A 22,051-nucleotide genomic window follows, 5' to 3' on the forward strand; every position below is an offset into this window, starting at 1 on the left:
ATACAGTACATCCTCTTCTTTGCCATGTTTGTGAAAAATGGAACTGCACTCAAGACTAGCTATGATATCTCAATGTATTCAGCAACAACATCATTATTTCTAGGATATTCTGAGGTCTGAATCTGTTTTGGCACTCATAGTTTGCCAGGCACTCTGGAGTATGAGTTTCAGGCTGCTGGATTCAAGTCTAGGTTCATTTAGTCTTAATATCCTTCATTAGTTGTAGTTCATTGGGCCACGGCTTGGTGAGCCTGAGTGTCTCAGATAACCTCACTGTTTGCCTGGGATGGATTAGAAGTTATGCGCTATGTGGCTGATGATCTTTTTGTTGTTTTATCTCCAGCACAGCGATGCAGTACATGACCTGCTTCTGGACTTTATCACCTGGGTGGGCATCCTGTTGTCACTTGTCTGCCTCCTGATCTGCATCTTCACCTTCTGCTTCTTCCGTGGGCTACAGAGTGACCGCAACACAATTCACAAGAACTTGTGCATCAGCCTCTTTGTAGCAGAACTTCTCTTCCTCATTGGCATCAACCGGACTGACCAGCCGGTAAGAGGCAAAATGCTTTCTGTTCCTGGTGCAGGCTCTCACCTCACTGCAGTAGTATGTTTTACCATGGAGTGGGATATATTCCAGTTGCTACTTCAAGCCCTGTTTGAGCTCTTACGGGGTGAAGTTATCAACTGGGAGTCAGATCCTGGTTACCGAAAGGAGATTGAGATACTTGCTTGTATTAGCTGCCTTGAGATTGCTAGGTGGATGGAAAAAGCTGCTCCCTAAGCGATGTCTTTCCATATTTATTTAACTCTAGAATGCATTTTGGTATTCTGTTTTTAAAAAGAAAAGGCCTTCTTCCTAGCACTGGAATGGATTTTGGATTTTCATGGTATTTCCTGTTTTTCAAATCCCTTCCTGTAATATCCTGCCTATAACTGCTGTATTGGAAAGCCCTGTGTGCATGTCAGACAGTCCACAGTACCCAAGGATATTCACAGGGCATGCTGACGTTTGGAAAGTTGCCTAGGCAAAAACAGCCTTTGTGAATCTACAGACAAACTCCAGTGCATTGGGGCAGTTAAGTCATCTAGCCTGCACACTTGTGTGCATGTACGCCTGCATAACTCTGTCAACATAAACGCCAGTAAGAAAGAGAAATCTGTCTATACATAAACACACATACCCTGGAGTTAACAGCCAGAGAGTCACACTGAAATCTAAGGTCTTGCTTGAAAACCATAGGAGCCATGATTTTAGAGGATGCAGGGGCATTGTTTGTAAATAGCATGTGTGCATATGTTTAATCAGCAGGTTGTACAAATGTGCTTATGCTGCTTATACCATATATATACATCTTTATGTGTTTATTTACCAGAGTAGGTACATACCTGCTTTTGTATTTTTGAATATAATTTGTATGTACAGTTGTGTCTGTTTAAAAATAGTTCATATGTATATTTTCAAAGTGAAAAAAATGTTACATTGGAGATGGAAGAACAAGAACTCCTTCATTCTTATTAAACCTTCCAATGAGAGTATGTTTGCATGTAAACTTGAGTGTTACATTAAGTTGAATGGTACAAACACCTCTGTCTCTTTTCAAATCTGCCTACAGATAGCTTGCGCTGTCTTTGCTGCCCTCCTGCACTTCTTCTTCCTGGCGGCTTTCACCTGGATGTTCCTGGAAGGCGTGCAGCTCTACATCATGCTGGTGGAGGTTTTTGAGAGTGAACACTCGCGGAGGAAGTACTTCTATTTGGTTGGTTATGGCATGCCTGCACTGATCGTGGCCGTGTCAGCAGCAGTGGACTACCGAAGCTATGGCACAGACAAAGTGTGAGTGGGGCTTGGCTCTGCTTGGGCCTGGGCAGGAGGATGGGAGAGAGGAGGACAGAAGGAAGCAAGGATCTGGGACACAGCAGGTGAAGGATGCTGTGCAGGCAGTTGTCAGCTGGAGATACAGCTCTCTCTCCTGGTGCATGATCATACAGAACAAATTCCTCACCATGTAGAGATTTGCAAAGGTGTTTTCCTGAAAAATTCTGTTGCGTAAAGTTTTGTCACATCATTTGTAACAGCAGCAGAGGTAGCTCTTCCAAGTCTCACTTTGGTATCAACAAGGTCACCCTTCTTCTCTAACCAAAGAGTGTTTCTCATTTACGTGATGAAACATAGCTTTTTTTCTTCTTTATTAAGTGTTTTATCAAATTATTTTGCTTGGAGGCTCATCAAGATGGTGGCTGTAGAGTGCTTTATGCTCTTTGTGAATCAGAGCAGCTACATCATTTACCATTATGAATATTCTTAAATGTTTTCAACATTGCTGAAACTGGAATCAAAGCACAATTTAGATGTTCATACAACACCATCTAATAGAAAACAGAGGGAAAATTTTCTTTGCCAGCTTTGTTACAATGGCACTTACAGTGCATTTTTATTGATGTTATTTTATTTTTTTTATTTCCCTTTTCAGGCTGCCTTTCCATTATCATTTTAATGTGTTCAGTCTGAAGGAACACATAGCAAAGAGCAAGTGACATTTCTAAAGCTCTGTTTCAGCATAGCTTGGGTCAGAGAGTGGCATTAGTTGATACTTCGTTAAAACCAACTGCAAAATTTTCTCCTGAAAATGTTATCGGCATATATGAACCTGAGTCTTTGCAGAAGCAAGTCTGTAGTACATTGGAACTGCTTATGGAGCATTACTGTGCCAGCAGTGAGGCTTCACCTCAGGTGCATATTTGCATCATGCTCCTTCCACAAGTGGGAAAATAGCAACCTGAATTTATGCGTGTCATACTTTGTGGAAAGGAAGTAGCCCATGCAGATAAGGGTAAGGGGGAGTAAATTTTCAGGGAACTTTACCAATTTATCCCAGCAGTGTGACCTACTTTGACAGGCCTAGGGGTTAAAGAAAAGGTAGCAGAAGATCCAATTACAGTTTCTGGAATTCCTGTAGTAGATGTGAGTGTTTCCATCAGTCACCTCCTGCTTTTTGCCCCAATCAACTCTGCTATTCACATCCTGTCTTGAGTGATATATAATCCCCCACTAAATCAGGTGTTGAAACATTCTGCTGAGGCAGAAGGCAAATTTATTTTTGCTGTAGTGTTTCTACCGAGACCCATCTCTTCACAGTGGCCCCTATGGGGTACTGCGAGCCCCAGACACATAAGGCTGTGAGTCCAGATCCCTAGAAGGCCAGTTGAGATGCTCCCTGTCTCCACCAGTCTGGTCTGCAGCCTAGTTGTTCAGCACCTTCAGGGAATCACTGGGATGATGAAGCACAGATTTGCTTGCCCAGCTGCCTTTCACACAGTTTGCCTGTGTCTTCTGCAGCATCACTCTTGCAGGACTTGTAGCAGCAGAACAATTCTCATACTGGTTTGAGATGAAAAATAACACTGATCACGTTGTTTTATAATGCTGTGTAGCTGATGGGTGTTGAAAATTTCTTATAGTAAAAGAATTTGCCCAAATCCAGGGTATCCCGTGGTGATATGATGCAGTAGCACTGCCCTGGAGTTGAATTGATTTGCATTTCTCCCATCTATGCAGAGTCCCACTTGGTGCTCTGCAGGATCAAGCCACGTATAATTGAGTGGCAGTTACCTGCATGCAGCAGCCTATCTGTAGCATGGGAACACATGGCACCTCACCACAGCTCTTATAAATTACCAGAGCAGCTTTGCCTTGCTGAAACATTTGCACATTTAATGGGAATAAATGCTCCTTTTTGTAGCACATCAGGATAAACAACCTCTGTAGAAAATGCTGCCTTTTCCTAGCCCAAATATTTCTATACATAGGTGGTAGGAGCAGAAAGTTAAGCTGAAATTTGCTGGAGGTGAACTACAGAACTATACTGGCTTTGTGTTGACAAGGCAGCAGTCAAAAGCCTGTGCCAGTAAAATCTCTCTCCCTCCCCATGGCACAAAGTAGTATTTTTAATGATTAAACATGTATATATAATATTTTGCAAATAAATATTTACAGAGATTTGTAGAGCCAAAAATATTTATTTATAATCTCTAATTCTAGTGTGCACAATTTTATCACATTCTCATAGTGGAAAATAAAACATATACAATATGTTTTGTATAACTATCATGCTCCATCTGGTTGATGGATGATGATGTATTTTTCTGTGTAATGTTATTAGAAGGGTAGAACTGATTAGAATTTGTAGTGAACTATATGCCAGGCATACATAATTTGATTGCAAGAAGTTGCTTGGTTTTGCCGGGTTTTGTAAAACATCCTCTGGAATATATTACTTGCCTCCCTCCATTATTTATTGCATTTGTTTAAGCAGGACTTATGGAGCTGTTAGTGTTATTTGTTTTTCACCTGGCATTCGGTGCCACCCTTCATACATCTCGGAAAGATTTGCTTAGACACCCCGTGTAGGATTTCTTGATTCGATTTTCCTTTCTAAACCCAGCCATCGTGCCCAGATTACATGGCCAGAAGCAGGCAATTATTCCTCTCTCTGTTTCTTTCTTCGTCAGTTGGTGCCTGTGATTTTCTGCCCTGGCGTTCATATTGATGCTTTGGAGTAGCTGCCCTCTGAAGATACCGTCTTACACTTAATTATGCCAATAATTGGCATTGTCTCTTTTCCTTTTTTCTTTTTCTTTTTTTCTTTGTTCTTTATTTTTTCCTTTTCTTTTCTTTGTTTTTATTTGTTTAAGAGCAATTCAAACCACCCATATTAGGGGATTTAGGGCTAATTAGTTTGATGCTGTAACTAGGCAGTAGCACAGTGATTGCTTTAAAAGACCATCCCATTCAGGCCAGTTGGGACTGTTTGTGTGAGCAAGCTGAGCCATGGTCCCTTTTGCCCAAATTACTCAGCAGTATTATGTCTCATGTCATTCTGACTGTCATTTCTAAAGCAAAGGTGCAAAGCAGGAAGCTTGACTGCAAGCTCTGTGCTTGGGGGACCACAAGTGATTCCAGCAGTGCTTATGTTAACTTCTAAGTGGACATTTCATACACTGGCCAGTTATTTTCAGTAGCACAAGAAAATCTGAGGTCTTAAAAATAACAGAAAGCAAACATCACAATCTAATGGCTGTAACAAATCAGCTGCTGAGTCTTAAATGTCCATGTCTCCAGTTTTGCTACAGAAAAATAAGGTACTGAGACTGCAGTTTTATAAAGCTACACCATTTGCCTCGTCCTATGCGTTAACCAAATCCATCCATCTCCTGCCTGGATCTGATGTCAGGCACTGTGGTGGGCAGCGCTGCAAAATGCAGAGGGAAAATAACATTTGCAGTTGTTAGCATGCAAACATTACTTGTGTTCACAAATTCAGTAATGGACTTTAGGAACATCCCTTTGAGAAGACTTGCTCAAGTAGCAGACCATCCCAAATTGACAGTTAGAAGTTATTCCATATTCCCATTCTGTTCTGGGTTTTATATCAATGCCTATTACAAATCTCAGAGGAGAGCAGCTATGTTTTTGAATGGCTCAATATATTCTATGAAATGTACTTGTAGGTATATTCATCCACCGGTGATCAAATTCATTGTGCCAGGAATCTTTCTGTTGTTTCTCTTCCCCCACACACTTTGGTATGCTATAAAGCACAATGTACATGGTAAGCAATCCAGCTGTCGTAAAGCAAAATGAAAGCCTGGTGTATGTACACAGCCTCCAACTCCATCAGCCGGCCACCAACATTATTTGCATGTTAATGTTGCTGGAAAATAGCTTCTAACAGTACAGTTTGTCTCGGATGGCTCCATGAACTTGTTTTATTTTCAGTGTTTGCTCTGGGTATTTGGTGGAGGAAGCGTGAGCAGTGCGGATGCGGGACTACGTTAAGCAGAACATATATTGCACCCTTGGAAGGCACATCCTGCACATATATATCCCATTACCACACACAGACGAGAAGGCTGCATGGCCATGTGAAACGAACTACTGAACTCCCATGAACAACATGATATGTTAGGGCTCTTCAAATTTTATGGTCCAATGGCAGCTAATGATTGTTTATTGGTTATATTTAATACACACCAGGGATAGTTTAGTATTTGATTTCTCTTCATGCAGAAAATAGAGTAAACTCTTTGTAGTCTTTATTACTTGGGAAAAGCTTTAGGTGAATATAGTGACTTGACATTGTGGAAAGGGAGGAAATTAAAAAGTAAAGAAAAGTGATGGCATGGAGCTCGTTACAAGCACAGCACTGAACATGCTGGTGTGACTCTTTGAGACAGTAATGGGGTTTTGAGCATTTCCCACATCCATGGATGTGTGGATAATCTGCTCTGCATTGTGCTGAGCCCTGAAGCAGCTTGTTTGCTTAATGACAACAGAGTATAAACTTGTAATAAGCAAGTCCGTGTTCACAGTGCAGCTGTGCATGGGGGGTCAGAAGTAAGCCGGCAGCCCAAGATTAGCAACTTTTGGAAGTGAGTTAGCTGATTGCTTCCTTGTTTCAAGGAGCTCATTTATGCAGCTCATTGTGTGCGTGGTTTTGTCTTTAAGGGAAGAAAAGCTCAGTGTGGTACTTGTTTGATTAGCAATTTACATCTCTGCAACAGAGTTGGCGGGATGCCTGTGTTTTGATGTTTCGTTCTTAATTTGCATTTTTAATGAGGTATGACTTAAATGGGCTCGAAGTCACATCACTTGCCGATGACCACAAAAAAGACTGGCTTTATAGAATCCCCATGTAGGTTAGCCGTAACCATACAGCTTTCAGTTTAGCTGCAGTTTAGTCATGTGAGGTTTCATTGAAAGGCAGTTTTTTATATTAAAATAAAAAATATCCCCACCTCATTTGGAGCATGCAGAGAGGCATGAAAGCCTTTTCTGGTTTTTGCAAGCTCTGTCTTGCTGTTGCTCAGCACTGGTTGCTTTGCACTGCCTTGCTCAGGCTGGCCCATCTTTTCCCTCATTTTGCTGTACTTCAGCTTTCACCAAGCTATGACAATATCTTAATGAGCAGGACAGATGAAGAAAATATCTTGGAGGTATGGGAAACCTCTGCATAAGGAAGCTGTTCTGACTCGCGTAGCAAAGAAGCAATGGTGCAAAATCAACCTCAGAGAAATTCAATGGATCACCTTTGAGTTCCTTGTTGTTGCCAGGTGCTGACAAGCCTGGAGGTCATGGGGAAGCCCAGGCTCTGGGGACTCTCCCAGAGGGCTCAGATTTAAGGAAATGGGTGCAGATTTTCCTCACGTCTCAATCTATACATGATAAGAACCAACTACATCAAATGCAATCCTGTGGCTGGCCAGTGTATTTTAAGGATATGATGTTTTAGGGTCATGGTTACTGGTCATGGTAGTGATGATCTTAGTGGTCTTTTCCGACCTTTATGATTCTTCAATTCTAAGGAAAGAAGAGTTGCCTTTATTATTGCCTTCTTCTTGCATTGGCTTTCTGAAAACCAGCTTGCACTTCACACTGAAGGAAAACCAAGTTGCTTAGCAATTGCAGTTCACCATGTTCCCAATGCCTGTGCAGCAGGGGCTGGGAGCTGTTTTGGATTATGAACTTGCAAAAAAAAGTTCAAAATATTGTAATTTTAAAAAGAAAAACATACCACTTCCGAGTCCTCTGCCACACACAGTCTACTCAGCATACATATCAGTAAGAAAAAAGCTGTGGGGCCTCATATTTCCTGATCTGTATTGGGTAGCTAAAGCATAAGCACCGGTTGCTATTTTTCCAGTAGGATGGAGTAGGTATTAAGACTTAAATGTCCCAAAGTGTGTGAGCTGCTGCTATGCAGATCTCTTTTTTGATGGCATGGGACTCTTTACAGGTACTTCATTATTCTGAAACCTCTATTCCTCTGTCAAATCTACTTGCAATTGGCTGACATTTCAGGTGTTATTATGAGTGATGCACAGATGTCATGATCACATAAAGTCTTTCCTATAGGAAATCAGGCTCAAATAGTTTGAAGTCACTCATGTTGCTCCATCACCAGCTGCATCTAAATCACCTTGAACTTGCACAGATGTGGAAGAAACAAGATTTCTGGGCAGTCTCTCTGAAGATCTCCCAGTTTGCCTTGCACATTACAATTCTGATAAAGTTTCTTTTAGTCCTTTGGTAGAAAGCTGCAGAATTGATTCAAGACTGACAGTCACAGAAGTGCCTGTATTTTAATTTGTGATAAATACTGGCATGACCATAAGTACTGGTACATCTTTGAGACTGTGGAGACCTGAAATTTATACAGTCAGGGAGGGAAGAGGGAAGCTTTATCTACAGCCTTGAATTTATTCATATCTTGACTTTTCTCGGTCGCTGAGGTTCAGGGCATGTTTTATTCTCTCAGCAGAAGACTGTGCTGATCTCTGCTGTGGGGCTTCTGGCACAGACCCTTCTGCCTATTTAAATTCCATTGGAAGGGGAAAAATTCAATGCGTGCATAGAGCTGTCATTTGAGGGAATTGCCATCTTTTCCACCATGATAAATTCATATATACAGTTCCTGTCACTTATCTAATTATGAGATTTCATCGGACATTTACTATAAGAGTGTTTTTACGCTTTCTTAGTCCTTTGTGTATAAATGGAGCTGTGATTTGCAGCGTTGCAAACACGACAAGATATTATTATTTTAAACATCATGTGAAACTTTCTTAGAATTTATATTCATCTGTCTTGTAACCAGTCACTTCCATTTTATCTTCCTGTCGCCTGGAATGAACTAGGAATGGAAATATAATTTCCCAGGGGCCTGAAAAAAATGGGGGGAGTATTAAATGCAGTTGAAATTAAGCGATTAATAATTTAGTTTTAGGCCATGAATCAACTTCATGGGATCACACGTACCATATGCAATGTTCAAAACATTAGTAGAAACAAAGCACTCTGGAGGATCAGGGAAATAAAAGGCTCTAAAGGGGAAGTCACTGAATCTAATTAAACCTCAGCCTTCTGTTATCAAAATCGTGCTTCCTGTTTGCACCAAATTTGCTCTGATCAGCTTGATGGAAAAATGTCATCTCACTTGACAGCTGACAGACAGCTTGTGTTGCATCAGAGCTGGAGAGGAAAGCTGAGCTTGAAGCAAATAAGGCTCCATAGCTACTCCTTGGACCCCTTCCTTAAAATAAAATGTTTTAAGGTATTTTTTGATGGACACAGAAAGCCCTAACAGATAGGCCTTGTGCCATTTACCCGCTGCTTCCTCCAGAGGTAATTATCTTATTCCATCAATAGCACTGTCAGAAATCGGGCACATAATTCAGCATTTAAATGAACAAGCAATGTAATATTTCCTGTCTCCCACTGGCGTGTTTTGCAGCTCACATTCTTCTCTGTCACTCGCTCACTCTTGATGTATGTCCTGGGTGCAGTCCTTGAATGCCTTCTCTCCCCTGTGTTTCATTACAGATGTTGGCTCCGACTTGACACCTACTTCATTTGGAGCTTTATAGGACCAGCGACCTTGATAATTATGGTAAGAACTCCTAATTAACTACTCCATCTCTCAGGTCAAGAAATAAAACTTTTGCTGTCCCTTTACTCTGTATCTTTAATTTACACAGATTAGTTTGAGAAAGGCATGTTCTTCTCTGACCCCACCTGGCACAAGCAATTAGAGGCTTGTTACAGGAGGCTCTTTGCATGGTGAAATACTCGATCAAATCAGGGAGGGGAGGGCATGTAGTACATATTGTGGGCACTGCCTCGGAGCAGGTGTGTTGTGCTGTCAGGTGCTCAGAAGTACCAACCTATTATTTGGATACCACCCACTGTTCCTGCTTTGGAACTTGAGCAAACTTTTGTGTGGATCATGCAGAAAGGGAGATCTGAGGTGAAGGCAATGCAGTAAAGTCAAAACTGGAAGAGAGGTTTTATAAGGGGGGGTCTCCTCTCCTGCAGAAGTTGAAACTTCTGTGACTTTACAGTTAGCACGTTGCCAGCATATCAGCTACCGCAGCAACAAGGTAAAGAACACAACTTTAGAGACAGCTGAAGTTTTCTCATACTTTAATCACTATAATATGGCTTAAATAAACCATCCTTTGTTTTGAATAGTCTGGAGTTTGGCTAACACAGCAAACCAGGCATTCACGTCAATACAGACATTGTCTCTGGCTCTCCTGCCACTGGGGAGCATTTCAGCAGCCTTCCACACCAGGGAGGGAACTGCACCACCAGCCAAATCTGTTGTGTTTGTTTTTCCTCTCAAACAATGCATTCATGAAAAGATATCTTCCATTTTTGATTATGCCTGGAACCCTGGCTTGGGCTTTTAGGAACTCCTTTCCAGGAACTGGTGACCCTGCTAACACTGAAGTGTTGAAACACTTTCGTGTCTTTTGCTGAATACATCAGACTCTTTTTGTTTTGCTTTGCACATTGCTAAGCATCTTCAACAAGAATAATCTCCCTCCCCATCTCCCCCACTGCACCATAGTTAACAGTTCAATTCACAGAAAAAGTTGCTTTTTGGTTTGCTTTCAATGAGACTGGCTAAGCAAGAAGCTTTGAGAGACTTCTCACGAGCGTATACCTCTCAGACACAGATGAGCCATTAGAGAACTGTTCTTAATTTTCCATAGCATCATTTGAAGCACTAGAGTTGATGTTGGAACCAGCCCTATATCAGTAACTTGCACTGCTCCACAGCTTTGTAATGCTGTGGCATCCCTGCTCCACAGCCTGCAGGCTGGCTCACCTTATAAAATACTTGGCAATTTTCTGTTACTCAGTCTTTATAAAACTGTAGTGAGAGCTAATTTTCTAGAGCAACTCATCTGTTACAGAGACTGAGGCTGCTACAGAGACAAGTCTGATTTCTCCCTATCGCATTCTGCCATGTCATGTTGCCTTTTTTTTCTTTCCTCTTTTTGCAGCTTAATGTAATCTTCCTTGGGATTGCTCTCTATAAAATGTTTCATCATACTGCCATACTGAAACCTGAATCTGGATGTCTTGACAATATCAAGTAAGTGGTTTTGTTTTGTTTTTTTTCTTTCTCTCTGCTTCTTTCTTCCTGTGCTGTTTATGCCCCTGTTTCTCTATGGTGGCATGCAAGGGAACCAACTCAGCTGACAGCAGTGATAATAAGGTACTGGATTACAGCACTGCAGAACGGTTTCTAATGGATACCAACAAATGGCTGTTGTTGAAAGATGGTCTTTAAAGCGATTCAACTCGTGTTAGCGTTCAGTCAGTACATTTTCCATTCAAATTTTGCATGAAGAAAGTAAAGTTACATTTGCTAACCTTGAAAAAGGTAACCTAGTCCCTTTACATAAGAGGAAATTGCACCTGATAATTACCACGTAATTACTGCCATCTCTACAGGGAAGGTGTTGAAACTGTTGATCATTACTATTTCTCCATGCTCTGAGTGCGGTAGCCTTTCTTCTTTTCTGTTTATTTTGGCCACTGACAGATTTAATGACCCAAATTCTCCCTGGAATCTGATTACTTTCATCCAGGTTACTGGAGTTTACCTGGGGGTGCCAGTTGTAGAGGACACACTCCCCATCCAAGGTGTGCTTTGCCCTTGGACTTAGATAACATCTGAGCCAGGGCATCTCACTGTCTAGCAAGCTGCCTCATTACATTGATAGAATATTATTCTCCGTCACTGCTTGTTTATTCAAGTACCTCTGCCTTTAATTACTTGATTCAGAAATACAAGTGGGATTTCAGGTGCAGCATGTGATAAGATGGGGAGCCTGCTAATTAATAAAACAATCTAATGAACTTCTGGAGGAAACTGTTGGTGTCAGCGCTTTACTGCACACCCAAGAAAGCACAGCACTGTGTGACACCAGTGGAAGCTGGTATCCCTTCTCTTCTTTGGCAGGAGCTGGGGAAGAGGCGCAAGGGGAGCGTGTTAGGAATGGCTGAATGGTAGCATTGCAAGGTGGTTCTCAGTGAGGTTATTGTTGATAATGTTGAGCAGCAATTGCAGATGTCCCTTCAACTTAAAGTAGATCAGTCCCTCTTCAAAAACTTCCCCAAAGAGCAAATCTTGTGGTGCCAGTGGCACACCATGGCATCAGTCTTCAGGGTGAAGTTTTTGTTTCTTAGGCTCAGCCTTGCATGCATCCAGGCACAGCTGAGTGAGCCTGTGATTTTGTGAGCTCAGGGACCTGCAGGGTATTTATCTGCTGTGTTTGTCCTTGCCTGGGTTGGGGGCAGGCTGCTCTGTGGTGTGTCACTATTCCTCCTACCATCATTCAGCTGTAAGATGAAATTGGAGGAGCAGTCCCTCCTGGATGTCCAGGACCAGTCTCAGCGTGGTAATCTTCCATTCATTTCATACAGTCTTGGACGAGGCGTTAAAGGAATGGTATATTTAATAGCACTAGAGACTTGCAATATGACTGACTTCTCGTCATGCATTAGTGATATGGAATTACTTGCTGAGACAGTCTTTCTAAGGTTACCCACACAAAATCTGTCTAGAAAACCTTTCAGAATGACATTTAAATTAAAAATTGGAAAAGAAAAACAAAACAACAAAAAAACCCTCCAAAGCCTTCATAGTTAAAGCAGAGATAATAACTGCCTACTGAGTATTTTTGCTTGTGCTAATCTGTAGTATCTTTGTTTAAAATGCCAGGAATTTATACAACCAGTTCTGTCAGTTATCATGTCATTTTAAAATATTTTATTGGTTCTTTGGCAGAGGAGCATCTATTCATGATTTGACTTCATTAAAACATTTTGGAGACACAAGCAATTAAAGTACTCTAAGTATGTTGCTGATACCCTTCCAAATATGTTTCTTCACTACAAATAACTTCTTATGTTTTTTTTAAAAGAGAGAGAAATGCTGTGTAAACTCAGGAGGATCCTGAGGCTCACCCCACTAAGTTTATCAAAACAAGATTTTCAGAAGTGATTTGATTTGCAGTTTCTAAGTACGTAAGCAGAAAACAGTTAAGTTTCTAAATCAAAGGCACGTGTTGTCTCAATATCAGAGACTCAATAAAACTCAATATTTGAGTTTAAACAGAGGAGAAAATTCACTTTATGAAAGCTTTTCTAGGGTTGCAAGGGACTCACCATCTCCAGAAGTCCTTTAGCTGGGATCATGGTCTTCTAGGTAAGCTCATGGTCTTCCTAATTCTGTGCTAACGCTGTTGCAAAATGTGGATGCAGTACAGAAGCTCTAGAATAAAGAGCAACAAACTAGGTTTTGGAGGTGACCACAGAGATCCTTTCTGAGCTTACCTCTGTGGGTTTACAGGGTTGGTAAAAAAAGACACCCAGGTACGTTTCCCTACAAGAATATTGCCATGGTGGCTCTCAACATGGTTCCAGAGCATTGGATCTTGTCTTGTCAGCTTATATTTAAAAAACAAACGAAACCAAAGACTTGGATTGGAGGGCCCCTTGCTGTGATCTGCATTTGACAGGTTTACAGCACATGAGGAGCTGAATGGGAGTTTGTTCTCCCAGTTCATTTCCTTGTGCTGTTCTGCGTTAGGCTGTGGTGAAGCTGTTGCAACATAAATCCCGAGCCAGTTCAACAACAGCAAAATACTTGATTCCCTATGGCAACGTAAAAATAAAGGCCATAAAATATTTTAATAGGCTGTTAATAAGCGCTCCTGCAATCTGGTGCTTGCCTATGTCACTTTAAAGGTTAGAAATACATTATGAAGTATAGAAAATAGAGAGCCAAATAACTCCACTTAAATTAATGAACTTGATAAGGGATCAGGTGTCACCTGGGATACCTTTAATTACTGCACCAACAGAAAAGCCATTCAAAGGGCAGTGCCTGAACCAGATGCTGTGTGGCTGAAAGATTTGTAGGCACTGAGCAAAGTTGTAAAAATAAACTTCCCTAACCTTCAGAAACAATCTCTGTATTATTGTGCCAGCATGGGAGAATCTGACATTCCTTCAGTGGAGCACTGGGTACCCAAGAGTTACACAGCCAGAAATTCAAAGAGTAAATAGCTGGTTTACTTTTTACCCACATTATATTTTTCAACTTAACCCAGCACCTTGAAGAAGGACAAATCCATTGAGTAGCTGCAGCCAGTATGTGGGTCCTTTACCATGCTGAGAACATCCTCCCTGTGTGGCAGATTGGTACTGAGCCAGTTCAGTAGGCTGCACCCACTGAAAGAGTGAGGTTTGTGCCCTAGTCCTGCTGCTGAGGTGTGTGGTTTCTCACGATGGAGTTGCACTTTGTGAGAGGGAGGCTTTCTTTGGCTTGTATTTCCATATCAAACATTTCTGCATGGTGAGGAAAAGATGTGAGCTTGTATACGTGGGTATATGCTCTTCAGCGCTGCATGAGTTTCTGTGCCAGCTGCTGACAACGGGAGGGCAGAATAGCTGCAATTTAATGACAGGTACTGTCAACAGGATCTTTTGAGAAAGATGAGTTTGATTTCTCTCTTCAGTACATTTAAACAGAAATGTTAAGAGCTTGCCCTGGGTGAGGATCTTTACTGCCTTTTAAAGATCACTTCAGTATGAAGCAGTGCAGAGAAGGATGCCAGAATTTTGAGTGCATGGGTGATGTGTGTATCATTTGACCCTGCCTCCCCAATTGCTGGGTGAGAGATTTTTCATCCCTGACTTTTCCAATGGCCATTTTTAGGCTGGGAGCTTCTTCCTTCAGCCCACACAGTGATGTCAAGGCAGTCCAGTGTGGCCATCACTCTCTCATCTTTTCATTGATTGTCAGCAGGGATGGGTGAGCTTAGATGTGTGTCAGGAAGGATCATTTTGTCTTTGGTAGCTTTGCCAGCATCACTTGTGGCCCATCTGAGAGTGTAACTGGGATATTGCTGGATCTGTGCACAAGGTTATTCATGAGCACAAACTGATCAACTGTCAACAAATGGACCCAGCAAGGCTTATTTTTGGAGGATTAATTGCTGCAGTTCTTCAGAACCTACTGGTAAAGCATGCTGCTGAAGGAACGTTATTCTTCTAAGCCAGGGACCATGCCAGCTTCTGGATGGCAAGCACTATGCCACTTGCATCTCTATCCTAGAAGGTGGAGACTGTTGGCGTATCAGTACGATATTGATGCACTCTTGCTAGCAGATGGCTCCTTAGGAAGACATGACACCAGCTGGAATACTTTAGAGCAGCTGTGAGGCTGTTTTACTGGAGACTGCTGCTGTGTAGAAGGATTTCTGGAGTTGAGCAGCTCTGAGCCTCTGATTCATGCTTTTCTGTCGTGCTGGGTGAATGTTAGATGTGTGAAATGTCTCACACTGTCGGAGACAGGAGTACTCTGCGTCTTTTTTTATATTCACATTCCTGTAGGAAGTCTTATGTGACAAAGGAGAATACATCTATATGTGAGTTAGTCCAGCACGGTTCTGAAGTTTTCCATCCATCAAACCCTTCCCGGGTGGTCAGGCATGTAGCCTGGCTGCTTGCTGGACAGAGTCACCACACATCAGGCTTTTTTCTGACCTGTGCCAGATGCTGCAGCATGACAAATCACCCAGGTGTTTCCTAGTGCATAACCCTCATTCTCTGTGCAAAATGCAAGATTTCAGATGAACCCCGTCCCAAAACGCCTTTGTGCTGTGTGACAGTACACAGCGCTTAGGTGACAGCCTCTAAGCCTCTATTCTGCAGCTATTTAAACATTCCTCATTAGAGACCACAGGGCATTAGTAAAGGAATAAGAAAGAGGGGGCCATACTGATGGTAATCCAGCCATGGTCTTCACCAGATCTACTGAAATCTGCTGTCCTCTCATTGCTGTGTGTTGCACCTTGCTGTGCTGAGATTTGTTGATGTTTCCCACAGCCTCACCAGCCTTCCTGACATTCTTCTGCACTGCAGTTATGTGGCAGGGAGATTTGGTTTTATTTGCTTTGGAAGAGTGACATGGAGGCTTTAGCTGCTAAGCTACAGACCCACTAAAAAGAAGGCAGGCAGTGGAGGGCTTTGTCAGTTGGAGGGCTTTTTCACTCCTCTTTTGTCCCATGTAGGTGCATTATCGCTTTAGCTTGGCTTATGCCAAGACCACCTGGGTGCTCTTTGGAAAGCACAGCTCGTGGGGACCCTTTCAAAAAGAAGTGTGTCAGGCTGTAGTCCCAGGTTTGTTGGAAAGGCTCATCCAGAGCAATTGAAACCTGCCCAAAAGTCATCCAAGAAATTCAGTTTTCTTTCTTGCAGACAGGGATAGGCAGGCTCTTAGCTGGGAGCTCCTTTTGTTTCTAAAGAGGCAGTATTAATTAGGGGCGCCTTGTAATGGTTTAATCCTGGCATTAATCGCTGTGGTTTTGTTGCGGCTTTCTTCATTCTTGTATAAACATGCTCCCATCCCTTCTTCAACAAAGAGATATGTACTCCAGCAAAAATGTAAAATTCCCTTCGAAACATTTTTATTCTGAACACGCAGGAAGGAACGTTTTTTGGTACTGTGGCTGGATTCACAGGAACACATGCTGAAATCCCATTAACGTGGATGATGCAGAAATGTCCCACACTTCAGAAATCAATTCCACTCCCTAGTCCCCAGATGACCAAAATGAGCCCCCCTGGGCTCACTGGCTGCCACGGGAGCTTCATGTGGGCTGAGGCTTGAGGCACACAGCGCTGATTTAATGGATAAATAAAAAAAGTATACGTTCTCCTCAGTTTTTGAATTGAAGAAAGCTGATTTGTCTCAGTTGACTTCAGTAATTATTTTTCTCACTTGGATTTATTCCACAGTGAATAACCACATTTCTCATCTGATAATTTTTCTTCAAAGAAACAAGGCCAGTAGTCCTGGGCGCTGTCGTAGACTCCATCACTGAAACCCAAGCTCTAGAGGAGGTGCTGGGAGAGGGGAAATACCATTTGTCTGTGTCCTTAAGCACCAGGAAGCAGGTTAACCATCCTGATTGAGGATGCTCATTCAGGCAGCAAGACATCAATGTGTCTTGCAGGCATTGCAATGTTTCTAGAACAGGCATTTGGCTCCCCAAAGGACATCCTTTTGCATCAAATTCAGGCCTCATTTTCAAAGCACAGAGCTCTATGGAGAGTTGATGGCAATGAAAAACTTCACTCTCATCGCCACTTGGAGTTTACAGCAAGCCTTGCAATGATAAACCTTTCTTTTTGTATTTCTTGGAGCCTCAGCTCCCAAATTAAACAAGACTCATACCACACTCCTCTTGCTTTTTCTTTTTTCATAGGAATCTCTTGGTGACAGGCTTACAGAAACAAACCTGAGAATGTGCAATCTAAAAGCAAAAAGCAGGAGCCAAATGAAAAAAACTCAACATTCATTATTGCTGTATAAAACTTCACAGAGCCAAATCTGGGCTTTTTCAGGGAGTCTGGCCTAAGGAGGGGAGAGGAAGGGAAGTTGTGTACTGTAGACAGAGTTTGTTATGCTGGGAAGTAGGGTCAGGTGTAATACAGCATCAGGCACAAAGATGGGAAGCCCCTGTTTCAAGATGTGCCTCCTTTTCAGCTTCACAAACATTTCCATATCCTGCTCTCCCCATATGTTGTATGGGTGTAAGTGATTATCTGCTCATTTTTCTTGCTTCTCAACATATGTATTTTATTTAAGGAGACATGACTAATTCCATCCCCCAGATTAGCTTGTTTCTTACCTCCTGTGGGCTTTCTTAAGTCTTAAAAAACTCCTCATGAGGAGTTAGGTATGAAATTTACCATAAAGGTTAAATAGAACTTCCAAAAATTGTCTGCAGAAGTGTTTAAATGAAATCCTTGATTTAACACAGCAGTATTGTGCTGGCAGGAACAGAGGGTTACCAATCTCGTTTTATTTACTCAGCTGATTGAAATGCAGTAAAAGTAAACATCCTGGGTTTGCTGCAGTGAGGAACGAGTTAGGTTTTGAAAATGTGAGATGCCTTCTCCTGCAGCAGGAGTGCTCACTTCACTGATACAGGCAGTGCAGAGGGAGAGCAAGGATTATTTCATATTTTTGTACTGAGATTTGGTCAACTCATCTGCTGGTTTCTGGATCTTTGATTTTCAGACACTACAGCTTGGAAATAGTTTGTGATGCTGAAGGGTCTGGAATCTAATCGCATTAGATTCACATGGGGGACTGGGCTTGCAGAGCAGAAGCACTTTAATCCCTCATTACTTCTGGCTTTGCAGCTGCCTAGGAGCTCACAGAGGATGCAGCATGGTGTAGGGGGTCCAGCTCTTAAAAGCCTGCCCAGCACAGTGACTGGGTATGACAGCGGATGCAGAAGGCCCAATCCCATACTGTCAGCACCCTTGATTGTTTAGCCTGAAGAAGATGAGACTCAGGGGAGACCTCGTTGCACTTCACAACTTCCTGAAGGGAGGTTGAGATGAAAAGGGGCTTGGCCTCTTCTGCCAGGCAACAAACAGGACCCTAGGAAATGGCCACAAGTTGTATCAGATGAGGTTTAGACTGGACATAAGAAGGAACTCTGTCACTGCAAGACTTTACTGTTTTATGTTGTTTTTTTCTTTTTTTGTAAGTATGGCCATATGAACTGGATACTGCTGAAAATGAGGCATAGCTTTTTCTCTCGCTTGGAAAACCTCCCACCATACAAAGTCTAGGAGCTCAGGCTATGATCTCTGTGTCCCATATGGCTTTGAGAGCTGTGAGAGCTGCAGTCCATTAGTACGATGCCTTCATCAGCCCAGTGGTTGGCTTCACAACTTCCTGGACCTTGTCCAGAAAGTGCCATGCTTCATAGTCCCCTTGGTTAGCTCAGTGCTGCTTCTATGTAACCTTCATCTGCATCTCTGCATGTGCAAACTTTGAGCAGGCAGCCTAAAGCAAACCCAGCAAAACCACTTGGAGTTGCTGCACATTGCACAGAATGAAGTACTTACAAGCTTCCTGCCAAGAGAAGACATAGCACATTTGTATTTTGTCAGGGTGTGGGGTTTGTGAGCACCCCAGAGACAGAAACCCTGCTTATGCTGTAAAAACATCAGAGCTTGCATTTCTATCTGCGTGCCTTTCTTACCCACTGATGCTGATTGCAGCATCAGATTCTGTTTGTTGCTCTCCAGTGCTCCTTGAGTTTTTTGCAGTGCTGTTTGGTTAATGTCTGACTGTTTTGGCTTTAGGTTTTGCCTCTTTATCTATTGCTTTTGTGATGGCTGTGTTAATGTCGGATGGTGATTGTAAAGCACTAATCTTTCCACTGACAGGTGTCGTCCTTTAAGAGTTTGAGAAAAAAAAAATCCATCAGTGGTTATTGATTTGAGAGAGTGTTCTGGAAGATATTAAATACCTCAGGTCTTTCTGTGCACCCATAAATCATGATTATTGTTTTAAAAGGCCATACATTTTAAGTATTTTGTCAGCAAGCCCTGCCAGTGCTGATTGTGAAACACAAACGTGTCTAAAGGCTTTGCAGAATCTGTATAGTGTGGAAACAATCAGATACGTGGTTGCACATTAGCGTGTTTTGAATAATCATGGCATACCTTTGCAAAGTTAGAAGGAAGGAAATAAACAGGGTAAGCAATTCAGAGGGTAATTAATTACTTAGGGAAAATTAGACGAGCTCAACAGAACTGCTCTTCCCAATTGCAATAATTAAGAGCAAATCTCAGAAAGTGGGCCATGACTTCCCTTGGAAAGTTGAGAGGGATAAGAATGATATCTCTGCCTTTGATGAGCAAAGACATAGGCCACCCCGCCTGGTGGGCTGGGGCACCATGCAGGGCTGAGGGAGGGTGTGAAGTTAGGGTTACCTTCTACAAAGGATGCTGAAGGGCATACAGCCCCTTGCACGTGGCCAAGCCAGTCTGCCTTCAAAACAAGACCCCACAAATGAGCACCAGTGGCTGGGGAGAAAGGGAGGCCTGCCATCAAGGTGAAGCAGCTATAAGACAAGAGCTGTGTCTTATTGTTTGAATGTTGTGCTGAACATCAGTGGCTGGAGGAGGGTGATTAGAAAAAGATTTGGCTTTGTGCCACTGATGTGGAAAGTTTGTCACAAAATGTGAAGACAAATCCTTTAAGCACTCTTCTACTGCTTGCTATTGATCTTTCTCCACATGAAGATGCTCCTTCACTAATTAGCAGTGAACCCGTTTGCTTTATGAGGAGAGTTCTGGACTTTACAGCTACTTCCAGTAGATTTTCAGGAGCTCAATAAATCAATTTTTTTCTAATCCTTGAAACTTAAAAGAAATAAAAATAAAAATATAAAAAAATAAAGGAAAAGAAACCAAACATCCCTCATATTGGTAGACAGAGGGGAGACAATAGTATGCTTTATTTTGTGTCATGCTGGTACTCGCCTCCAGGAAACATCTGTCTCTGTACTTTAATTTTGCCATTCTTAAATTAATTCTGTGGGCATTTCTGAATGCGTTAGGTGGTGCACATCATCCATCTATTTTTATTTGAGTTTCATCACTCACAACAGCTAATAAAGGTTCTGTTTGCCGTGCCTTCACTTTGGCATTTTTCGCTTGCTAGCCAAATCATGTATTTTGTGGCCTGAGCTCTGAGTCCACATGCCTTACTCCATTCAGGCCTTTTGCTGATAACAGAGATATGGGAAAATACTTCAACTTCTCAAAAGAATTATAGATAAGAGTTAGTTAAACCATAAAGGATTGAGTAAAATGATAACACGTGAAAGTGCAAAATTGAATAGTTACATAGGTCTTTAAATGCGTTGTTTTACTCTAAATCAGGCTCAAATACTATTCTTTGTTAGATATAAAAAAGCTCCTTTGAAAATAAGAACATGTTGTCCTTATTAACACATGTTCTTTTTAAATGAGAGTTGGATAGCTGCTTTCTGATAACAGTCATTGTTGATTTGGAAGCATTTTAAGATGATTGTGTATAAAGGTAAATTCTTGCCCTACTGTTTCTGCTGCGAAGAAAGAAAAAAAATGCAGCCCTTGATAAAGCAGGATGATGCTATTTTTCATAAATGGAAGTGGCTTGCACTGTAATATATAATTCACAGGTTTTCTGTGCCCCTGTACATACTCTGGCAATTCGGTCACGTCGTGTCAAAAAGGTACATGTTGGGTTTTTAAAGATAGGCAGTGTGAAACAGATTTCCAAGCTTCTGTCTTTTTAGTCTGTTGAAAGCAGCTTAGGATGCATTAGTTTTAAAATTCCTTAAGCATCTAAACAAGGATATAAGTAGATAATCTAAGCAATAAGTAAATAAATAGAAAATAGAGGATAATACAAACAATCCTTTCTCATAATTAAAGCAGAAAGTACTTTGGGAAATTGAAAGACATCTAACTTAAATAAGATTTTAAAAGAATCTCACATGATGTGGAATTAACCCTAAGAAGTCTTTTGGCCAAGGTAAAGTCAGGGCTCTTTTAAGATTAGAAAATGGATTTGATATTTATATGGTTTGGTAGACCATCCACTATCCATCATCTAGATTGCGAAGAAACACAAGAGGGTAAAGTAAGATTTTCTGGGTTATAGAAATAATACAGTCACCAAAGATCGGCTTTTTAATTTCAGACATTTGAAAGTGAAGTCTTCGCCTAAGCGATCCTTTGGATTTCCTCCACAATTATTAAATAAATGTGTTTCTTCAGGAAGTGACAAAGACTCATGCGCCTTAAATACCCATTCTTATATGAGAAAAATTGCTTTTTGTGGGTGCCAGTTTCCAGGAATCAGAGGTGCTTAGTTAAAATTAAATGGGCTGAATCCTTTGGTTACTTCCAGGAATAAAGAAGAATTTATCCAGATCAGTTCTAGAGAACCCATTTTAGCTCCAGCCTCTCCAGCTGCATTAACCTAGGTTTTCCAAGGATTTATGCTTCAGCTATTATTTGCATGCACTGTTTGTAAATATAATCTCAGTTTTTCAGTTAGCAGCTACATTTTCCCCTGAGCTAAGACTGTTCCAAGGCTTTTTTCTTGTCTAAGAGATGTTTTTTATGTACTGCAGATAATGACACAGTATTAATGCAGCACTGATAGATTTCACAGACTTTACCTGGAAAAAAACACTCTGGAGTAATTTTTGTGAGACTGGAATTGTTGCTAACACAAGAGTTAAGCTTCTTACAACACTTCAGTTGGTAAAATGAAAAGGAAAAATGTGTATTTCATGAGAGATGTAAGAGACTAAGTCCTAC

General features: G+C 41.6%; 1 protein-coding gene across 41 annotated transcripts in view; it reads left to right on the plus strand.

Moving 5' to 3' along the window:
- ADGRL3 (adhesion G protein-coupled receptor L3) overlaps window positions 1-22,051 on the plus strand; it is a 475,677-nt gene that overhangs the window by 412,664 nt on the left and 40,962 nt on the right. For all 41 annotated transcript variants that reach the window (XM_085545165.1, XM_085545173.1, XM_085545186.1 and 38 more), the window contains 4 exons: window positions 344-553; window positions 1,617-1,837; window positions 9,383-9,449; window positions 10,852-10,943. In XM_085545165.1, coding sequence (XP_085401291.1) covers window positions 344-553; window positions 1,617-1,837; window positions 9,383-9,449; window positions 10,852-10,943 — 590 coding nt within the window. The remainder of the gene's footprint in view (window positions 1-343; window positions 554-1,616; window positions 1,838-9,382; window positions 9,450-10,851; window positions 10,944-22,051) is intronic.

The sequence above is a fragment of the Coturnix japonica genome, chromosome 4 (genome assembly GCF_054131305.1).
Source record: "Coturnix japonica strain WE chromosome 4, WE-NBRP24, whole genome shotgun sequence".
NCBI classification, from domain to species: Eukaryota; Metazoa; Chordata; class Aves; order Galliformes; family Phasianidae; genus Coturnix; species Coturnix japonica.